At 44.0% G+C, this 9,591-nt stretch overlaps 1 protein-coding gene across 1 annotated transcript in view; it reads right to left on the reverse strand.

Annotated features, from left to right (window-relative positions):
* Positions 1-9,591, reverse strand: part of Dhtkd1 (dehydrogenase E1 and transketolase domain containing 1) — a 33,447-nt gene extending 23,856 nt beyond the window's left edge. Inside the window, exons 1-4 of the mRNA XM_013014767.1 lie at positions 9,311-9,591; positions 4,702-4,857; positions 3,089-3,300; positions 1,692-1,886 (exon numbers count right to left, since the gene is read on the reverse strand). Of these exons, the coding sequence (XP_012870221.1) occupies positions 1,692-1,886; positions 3,089-3,300; positions 4,702-4,857; positions 9,311-9,467 (720 nt within the window). The 5' untranslated portion in view covers positions 9,468-9,591. The remainder of the gene's footprint in view (positions 1-1,691; positions 1,887-3,088; positions 3,301-4,701; positions 4,858-9,310) is intronic.

Consider the following 9,591-nt stretch of genomic DNA (forward strand, 5'->3'; position numbering starts at 1 on the left):
AGACAATATCTTGTTAAATTATCCAGTCTGGCCTTGAATTCCTGAGTTCAAGTGATCTCCAGCCACAACCTCACCAGTAGCTGAGACGACCAGAGCACACCATTATAATCAACTAACACCACATGAATTTTCTAAAGGTCTGAAGATTAATACATCATTCTCTGAGCTCTGGTTCACTCTAACTTTGACAAATCCTCAAGGCCTGACAAAACTCAGGGCCTGAGCACTGTCCCTGAGTTTCATTTGTTCAAGGCTAGCATTCTACCACTTGAGACATAACGCCACTTCCAGCTTTTTCTGTTTATGTGGTACTGAGGAATCAAACCCAGGGCTTCATGCACGGTAGGCAAGCACTCTACCACTAGGCCACATTCCCAGCCTCTTGACAAATCGTTTAACAGTTATAATTATTTTTAATCTTTTTTTTTTTTTTTGTCGGTCCTGGGGCCTGAACTCTGGGCCTGGGCTGTCCCTCAGCTCTTCAGCTCAAGGTGAGCGCTCTACCACTTGAGCTATAGCGCCACTTCCGGTTTTCTGGTGGTTTATTGGAGATAGGAGTCTCACGGTCTCTCCTGCCCGGGCTGGCTTTGAACCGAGATCCTCAGATCTCAGCCTCCTGAGTAGCTAGGATTACAGGCGTGAGCCACCAGCGCCCAGCTTATTTTTAATCTTTTGGCCTATAAATTTATCCTGAAATGTATCCATGCATAAGGATAAAATTCTTATTCAATTTTAGATCTCTCTGATGGGTCCTTGACATAAAGATCTTCATTCTTGGGCTGGGAAGGTGGCTCAGTAGTAGAGCACTTGCCTTGCATGCATGAGGCCCTGGGTGCGATTCCTCAGCACCACATAAGCAGAAAAAAAAAAAAAAAAGCCAGAAGTGTTGCTGTGGCTCCAGTGGTAGAGCTCTAGCCTTGAGCTGAAGAGCTGAGGGACAGTGCCCAGGCCCAGAGTTCAGACCCACTTCATTCTTGATTTCAAATCTTTTGGGCAATGTAAAAAGCAGCTAAGTTGGACTGTACAGAGATACCAAGAGCCAATCACTTATAAAGTACTCACTTTGAGTTGGGAAGGTGGCTCAGTGGTAGATCGCTTGCCTTGCATGCCTGAGACCCTGGATTCAATTCCTCAGCACCACATAAGCAAAAAGAAAAAAGCCAGAAGTGGCACTGTGGCTCAAGTGGTAGAGTGCTAGCCTTGAGCTGAAGAGCTGAGGGACAGCACCCTGGCCCAGAGTTCAGGCCCCATGACCAGACCCCAAAAAAATAAAAAAATAAAAAATAAAGTACTCACTTTGGTGGTCATTGAGATAAATGTAGTATTAATTCTACTATAATCCAATAACTATAAACTTTGCATGACTTCTTGCAAAATTGTATAAAATTGCATAGCCTTTGTTTGAACAAGGGCTATAAAATGAAAAAGGTACTGTCAAAGGATAAAATTCAGTTCTATTTCCATCATCCTTTAACTTCGCTGAGAGGAGAAAGTGTCCATACAAAAACACACATTAAAGCAACCCAAGTAGTGAATATCAGTTCTAGCTGTCAGCATTAAATTTGGCCCATTCACAACCTGGACCACTGCTCAGATGTTTACTTGACTTGCTAAGGGCAACGACTCCCACAGTTTTATTGCATTTCAGTGCACTGCACAGTATTGGGGAGAAACACAGAAAACAAACTCACCTCTGGAGGTAACTGCAGAAGGCCTGTCAATAAATTCAGCCTCCCTCGATGGGGCATCCCAATGATGACATCAGTTATCCCGCTGTAGGCTGACATCTTCAGCAACTCATGAAAAAAGCCCATCATGCTTTCAGCCCCTTCACCTCCATAGCGCTTCACTGTGGCAAATTTGGTGGCCAGAAAGTGGTCAAACTCCTGTGGAACATCAAGTCAGACACATTAGCTGCTCAGGTGAAAGACAGATGAGTTATGTGTGTTGTGACATGATCCCACAATATGCCAGTGGCCAGAGCTGTGCCCATTCCCTACAGATCCCAGGAAGACATAAGCAACTCATGGACAGTTCTGCCAAGGATACAGTGGGGGGATGCAAATCAACTTATTCAGAGAACCTTGTTATATATGTCCTCTAGACTAGGGACTAGGTATGAGATCTCTGTGTCTCTTTTAATTAGTGTTTTAGTAGAGGCTTCTACATTACTACTTAATCAAGATCACCATCAAAATTATTGGGAAGAAGCTTGGTGTCATCTAAACATGCGTGAATCTTGATCACCCTTCTTTTAGAGATTCTATTCCACTAATTTATATTGAGCCTCTTCCATGAAGAAGACAAAGAAAAATAAGCACTTAAGGACTTTGTTGTCTTTTATAAAGGAAATGGAAAAATACAAAAAATACTTATTTGGGGACGGGGGGGAGTGGGGGGAAGCGGCTTTAACTCTGGGCCTGGGCGCTGTCCCTGAGCTCTTCAGCTCAAGGCAAGTACTCTACCACTTGAGCCACAGTGCCACTTCCAGTTTTCTGGTGGTTAATTGGAGATAAGAGTTTCATGGAATTTCCTGCCAGGCCTGGCTTTGAACCATAATCCTCAGATCTCATCCTCCTTAGTAGCTAGCATTACAGGTGTAAGCCACCAGCACCCAGCATAAAATACTGTGACTTAGGAGAAACAAAGCCTTAAATGTCCAATGGTCCTACTACGCTGCTACTTAGAATAAAGTGCTGTGTTGTATTGCCTGCTATATTAACACAATGAAGGCAAGTTAAAGCAAATTCAGAGTCAGTGCTGTAAATTTTTCCCTTCAGTAGTTATCACTGTAGGGAGAGACCTGACCTATCCTATTGAGACAAGGTGCTACTTTCATACCTGAGATTCTTTTTTTTTGTTTGTTTTTTGTTTTTTTTTTGGGGGGGTGGTCCGGTCGTGAGGCCTGAACTCTGGGCCTGGGCGCTGTCCCTCAGCTCTTCAGCTAAGGCTAGCACTCTACCACTTGAGCCACAGCGCCACTTCCGGCTTTTTTCTTTTTGCTTATGTGGTGCTGAGGAATCGAACCCAGGGCCTTAAGCATGCAAGGCAAGCGCTCTACCACTGAGCCACCTTCCCAGCCCCATACCTGAGATTCTAACATTAGTTTTGACAGATGTTTTCGCTCTTCCGTGGTAAATGGCTCCTTTTTCAGCTCTTCAAACCGCCTCATAAACCAGTCTTTCTCTTCCTGGGTCTGAAGTTGGGCAGTTTCAATAGAAATTGGCCCACAGAAGATCTGGTTCAAATAGGCTAATACTTCCTCCAAAGAGGCTTCTTCCTTGCCCATGTTCAATAACCCTAGGGAATGAATCAAAGGGATCACAGCAAGGAATCATTAACCATGCAGAAAGTTTTCTGGAGGGCTGGGAAGGTGACTCAGTGGTAGAGCGCTTGCCTTGCATGCTTAAGGCCCTGGGTTCGATTCCTCAGCACCATATAAGAAAAAAAGAAAAAAAGCCGGAAGTGGCGCTGTAGCTCAAGTGGTAGAGCGCTAGCCTTGAGCTGAAGAGCTGAGGGACAGTGCCCAGGCCCAGAGTTCAAGCCCCATGACTGACAATAATAATAATAATAAATTAAGTCATAATTGATATTCAGTTATACTTTTTTCTTTTGGTGGGAAAATGAATTCAAGGCCTCACATATAATCAAGTAAGCTATCACTGAGCTATAATGCCAACCTTATTTAGATTATTCTGAAGACAAAATTTAAAATATGGTCAAAAGCCATGTGCTGGTGGCTCACACCTGTAATCCTAGTTACTCAGTAGGCTGAGATCTGAGGATCGCAGTTCAAAGCCAGCCCAGGCAGCAATGTCTGTGATACTCTTATCTCCAATTAACCACCAGAAAAAAAATGGAAGTGGCTCTGTGACTCAAGTGGTAGAGGGCTAGCCTTGAGCTGAAGAGCTGAGGGACACCAAGTTCAAGACCCACGACTGACCAAAAAAAAAAAAAATGGTCAAAGACTATGAAATAGTAAAACTAGGAAAATAAAAAAACAACTTTCTGTGTGTGTGTGTGTGTGTGTGTGTGTGTGCATGCTCGTGTGGGCATGAGAGTCCTGGGGCTTGCACTCAGGGCCAGGGTGCTGTCCCTGAGCTTCTTTTGCACAAGACTAGCACTCTACCACATGAGCCACAACTACATTTGTGACTTTTTGGTATTTTATTGGAGGTCAGAGTCTCATAGACTTTCCTGCCTGGGCTGGTTTTGACTGTGGACCTCAGATCTCAGCCTGCTGAGAAGCTAGGATTACAGGTGTGAGCAACAGGCACTTGTATGAAGTTGGCCCTTTCTTTTTTTTTTTTTTTGTCAGTCATGGTGCCAGAACTCTGGGCCTGGGAACCTGTCCCTCAGCTCTTCAGCAAAAGGCTAGCACTCTACCACTTGAGCCACACTACCACTTTTGACTTTTTCTGCTTATGTGGTGCTGAGGAATCAAGCCCAGGGCCTCATGCATGCAAGGCAAGCACTCTACTACTGAGCCACCTTTCCAGCCCATGAAGCAGGCCCTCTCTTAAAACACCTCCAGGCCAGCCTTCCCTGAAGACAACTGTGTCCCTCCTTTCTCCTCAGTGGAGAAGCTCAGTGGAAGCCTCAGCTCTTCAAACGTCTAAGTTCTCCACAAACATCCAAAAGAACCCTGCCTCATGTGGGTGGGCAGTTCTCCTCTTCTCGCCTTCCCAGCTACTTTCTTACCTGTGGTGGTCAAGGGTCCCTGCAGTGTCTCCACAAGGGCTTGGATTTCAGGCACCTTGTCCAGCAGGTCTTGTCCAGTGATGAGAGGGTTGATCTGGGCAGCTTTGTGACCATGCTCACAGTATGCTGTCACCAATCTGGAAAGGCCATGATCAACTAGATAAGAGGAAAACAAAACAGTGCAGTTAAAGAGATGCCCACAAATCACAACAATTAGCCTGCACTGCAGCCTTCCACCTTGTTAATACCTTATTTCTACTCACCACATCTGCCAGTGATTTTCAAGACTAAATTCTATTAAAATTCAGATAAACCTTATTTCTCTATATGACAGCTAAAGTCAGATAAATAAGAAAATGAGTACAGACTTGTAAAAATAACTATACACATAAATTCATATGTGTATAATGAAAAATGAAAAGTGACCTTTGTGTGTGTGTATGTGTGTGCCAGTCCTAGGATTTACACCTAGGGTCTGGGCGCTGTCCCTGAGCTTTTTTTTCTTTTTTCTTTTTTTTGCTCAAGGCTAACACTCCACCACTGCAGCCACAGCTCCACATCAGCTTCTTGGTGGTTAAGTGGGGTTAAGTCTCACAGACTTTCCTGACCCAGCTGGCTTCAAACCATGATCCTAAGATCTCAGCCTCCTGAATGGCTAGGATGTGAGCTCAGCAAGACATTTGTTTTTTAAAGTATAAGAGCTTAACCCTGCCAGTGGCTCACTCCTAATCCTAGCTACTCAGGAGGCTGAAATCTGAGGATCACAATTCAAAGCCAGCCCAGCAGGAAAATCTGTGAGACTCTTATTTCCAATAAACAACTAGAGAACCAGAAATGGCTCTGTGACTCAAGTGGTAGAGCACTAGCCTTGAGCTGAAGAGCTGAGGGGCAGAGCCCAGGCCCAGAGTTCAGGCCCCACGACCGGCCCTTCCCCCTTCCCCCCCCAAAAAAAATGCTTAACTATTATACTTCTTAGTTCTGCATTCGTGTTCCAGAATTTGATTTTCTTTATCTTTGCAAATCTATACAGCTCTTCAATTTTTTGAAGCTTTTTCTTTATAACTGCAGTAACGATTCCTACTATTTCCAACATAAAGAGTCCCACAACCTCAATCACTACCAAAGCTGAGTGCGGAGCTATAAATCACTAAAAGTACTTTGGATTCCAACAGATCAAATCCTCTTCAATCTCGTGATGGGCTCTAAATACTGACATATAGTTTTATGTTTTCTTTATAATTCTTTATACCCAAGAATCACAACTCCTAAACCCATCTCCATTGTAAATTACTATTTTTTTAATAAATTCCAAATCAATGCACCAGACTCTCAATCCCCAAAACCAAAATAAATAAATAAATAAATAAAAGCAGGTGTGGAAGCTCATAGCTGTAAACCCTATATACACAGAGACAGAGGTAGGAGAGTTGTAGTTCAAGGCTAGCCCCAGGTACCAGACTCTCTCTAAAAAATAACTAAAGGAAAATGACTAGTGAGTTGGCTCAAGTACCTGGCAAGGAAGCATGAAAACCTAAATTCAGACCTCAATATTGAATAAATGAATAAATAAATAAAATTTACTTGACAACCGAGATTTACACCCATCATCAAGTTAGCTACAAAAAGCAATCAATCCTCATGGGTCAAAGTTTATCTAGTGAAATCATTGCTATATAAAAGGCCATTACAATCAAATTCAATATTTCCTCTAAGTCTGAGTACAAGTGAAGTGTTAGTGAATGATGTAGTCATTCTTTGCAAGCACCAATTCTAACCAAGATAAAGATATGTAGAAAAGACATCAATGATGGGTGAAGAAGAGCAGGGAGGCTCCATAACCTAACTATATCTCTTCCCACTTCACTATGCAGTCCAGGCTGGCCTTGTCCTTGATATCCTCCTGCTTCAGCCTCCCAAGGTCTCGGCTTCACCGTGAGCCCAGCCACCAAGTTAGTTTTTGTTGTTCTTATTTAGTAGTTTATTGAGATACATTCTTGCTATGTAACTCAGGCTAACCTTGAACTTGCAATCCTCCTACTTGAATTCCACGTACGGGGATTTCAGCACTGTGTGACTTTTGATGTTTCCATTTTCATCGTCCTTTCATTTACTTTGCCAGCCAATAGAAAAAAGTAACATACAGCATTCTTAACACTAACTCATCAATACCAAGATAGTACCTTTCATGACAAATAGCACACATCATGAAAAAAAAAGATTAAAGCCATCCTTGACCTTGTCAGACTGCTTCCTATTTCAGTTGCAAGATTAACCATAAACATATGTTTACACAGAACTTAAGGAAAAACTAAGAAAATCTTTATCTTCACAAAGCATAATGATAGTATATTGCCCCATACATAAAGGGCTTACTCTCCTGATTGTACAGGCAAAATTCAAACTGCAGAGAACCAAGCCTATTTCTATTTCTATGTAAGAAATAAGAAGTTGGAGCTATCCATTTCAACAAAGATAGAAATTTAGCCTTGCTAACAGGAATGGATTCTTGTGCCAGGCACCGGTGGCTAATGCCTGTAATCCTAGCTACTCAGAAGGCTGAGATCTGAGGACCGTGGTTCAAAGCCAGTCTGTGAGATTCTTATCTCCAATAAACCACTCAGGAAACCACAAATGGTGCAGTGCCTCTAGTTGTAGAGCGCTAAACTTGAGCTGAAGGGCTGAGGGAGAGTGTTCAGGCCCAGAGATCAAGCTCCATGATCCCCCCCCCCAAAAAAAGAAAAAAAAACAAGAATGGATTCTCTGTGGTATCAGAGCCTAGAATGCAGAGCCTGGCAAGGTTGAAAAATAAGAAGCACTTGGGAGAGATGATTCTAGGTTGGGAAGTGTGGCTCTATCAACAAAAAAAGCTGAAAATGTGCCGCCTGAAGTTCCAACCCTCAGTATTCACTCCCCCTAATCCCCCTACACACAAAGACAGCTTTTCCATCTATATTGCATATTGACCATGTTTGGACCAAAACAATGCTACTGGAGATCAAATATATAACTCTCTTTTCTCCTTCCTTCCACACAGCCTAGTAGAATAATTTACAAAAACAATTCTAAAACATGAATTTTCTGACACAGAAAGATAAAAAAAAGCTGCCATATCTACACATAGTGGTAATTTGGAAATGTTACTCCATTAGCCTCTACATTTTACTTAAAATATTTTAAAAAACATAAAATTAAAGTTATTACCCTTCCCAACAAAATTCCTTAAATCAGATCCTGCAACTGCGACACAAACAACTGTTTCTAGGGGAAAAAATTGTCTCTAGAATTGATTTTGCTCTTCCCTCCCAGAACCCTCCTTTATATAAGAGAGAGAGAGAAAAAAATAGTATTCTGGAAGCTCACCTCAATCTGGGGAAAAGGGAAGGACCAGAGCTGGGAACCAGTATTTGAAACACTGAAACTATTAATACATACTTAAGATTGAAGTTTAGAGTTAGGGTTAGGTCTAGAGAACAAATTATACAAGTCCGAGGAAGCTGAAGAAGTCGCTCAGAGGTAGATGGCCCTAAGTTCGATTCCTAATATAAGAAAAATTTGAAAAGTACAACAATTTGAAAAGTCAAATATATCTAGTCTTAACCTAAATCAGGATTTACAACCTATGTTGGCCAAAATGCATTCCCTAAGGAGAAAACAGATTTTTTTTTTTTTTAGATGTTCCCTAAGGTGAAGAAAGGGCAAAATCCTGAAGTTACCACCGGGAGTGTGAAACAACATTCAAAGGTCATGAGCTCAGAAGCAGAAAAGAATCTTTCACATTGATCTACTCTTTGTCCCTTCAAAGATGCAAAACGTTTTCTCACATTGTTTGTATCTGTCCTCTAATCAAGGGAGACAAAGAGCCTACATACTTAATTTTGGATGTCAAAGGCATGAATTTATTCTTAAGCCGTGAAGACTTATCTTGACAGGGTGGTAACAGCAGTTAGAGGAAGAAGAAAGTTGGGGGATTTATGTTGACAGAATGAATGACTTCAGAAAACCTTCCCTCCTCACTGTTCAAAATCCAGGGAGGGGCCATAGCCTAGGGTCAAACCCTTAGAGCAGCTGGTTGCCAAAGTGCGGAGAATTGGCAGAACCCACTGTCTTACACGTGAGCATGCAAACAGGGATGTCAAAAGTGAATGTACATGCCTGCTATTCCACTAAAACCAGCAGCAACTTGTTCTAGGTTCAGCAGAATTCAAGCTGAGGGCTGGGTAGTCACCGACACAGATAAATGCCACCCTAGTCCAAGACCACAACCAACAATCCTGCCTCTCCCCAGGGGCTGCCCCGGGCTGGCACCGCAACAAGCCCACGCACACGTGGGTCCTGAAGAAGACTCGGGACGTGTAGGCTGGGGTTACATTTAGAACTTGGGATCCTGCCTCCCACTTCCGAGTTTATGGACGATGGACGGACAGAAAACAGAAATCCTCCCCAAACCAGGACCCAACTTGGAAAGTTCGAGACTACCTAAGAGTGGAACCAATGCTGAGTCACACCCGCACCCTCCTGCCCCAGGGCCCCAGGTCTGTTTCCCCAACCTGACTCCCAACAACCGCCCCCACAGCACCCCCACCCCAGCGACCCCGGTCCCCACTCCGACCTGGGGGCCGCGCCGGGCCGTCCCGGAGCTCGCGGCTCGCGGCCTTCCTGGGCGGGCAGCCGTAGACACCCCTCTCCGTCTGGTAGCCGCGTCTGGGGAGCAGGGGACGGGACCAGAGGAGAGTCCTTCGTGCAGCGGCCGCGGTGACCAAGGCCATGTCCGCCCTGGCCCTGTGCCCTGGAGCCGCGGCTGGAAGAAGAGCGGTGGCCGCGGGAAGACTGGGGGGGGGGGTCCACGGGCGGGAGCGGAGGGAGCTGCAGAGCAAGCTGCAGAGCGCGCCA

This window comes from Dipodomys ordii, unplaced genomic scaffold (genome assembly GCF_000151885.1).
Source record: "Dipodomys ordii isolate 6190 unplaced genomic scaffold, Dord_2.0 Scaffold24, whole genome shotgun sequence".
NCBI lineage: Eukaryota > Metazoa > Chordata > Mammalia > Rodentia > Heteromyidae > Dipodomys > Dipodomys ordii.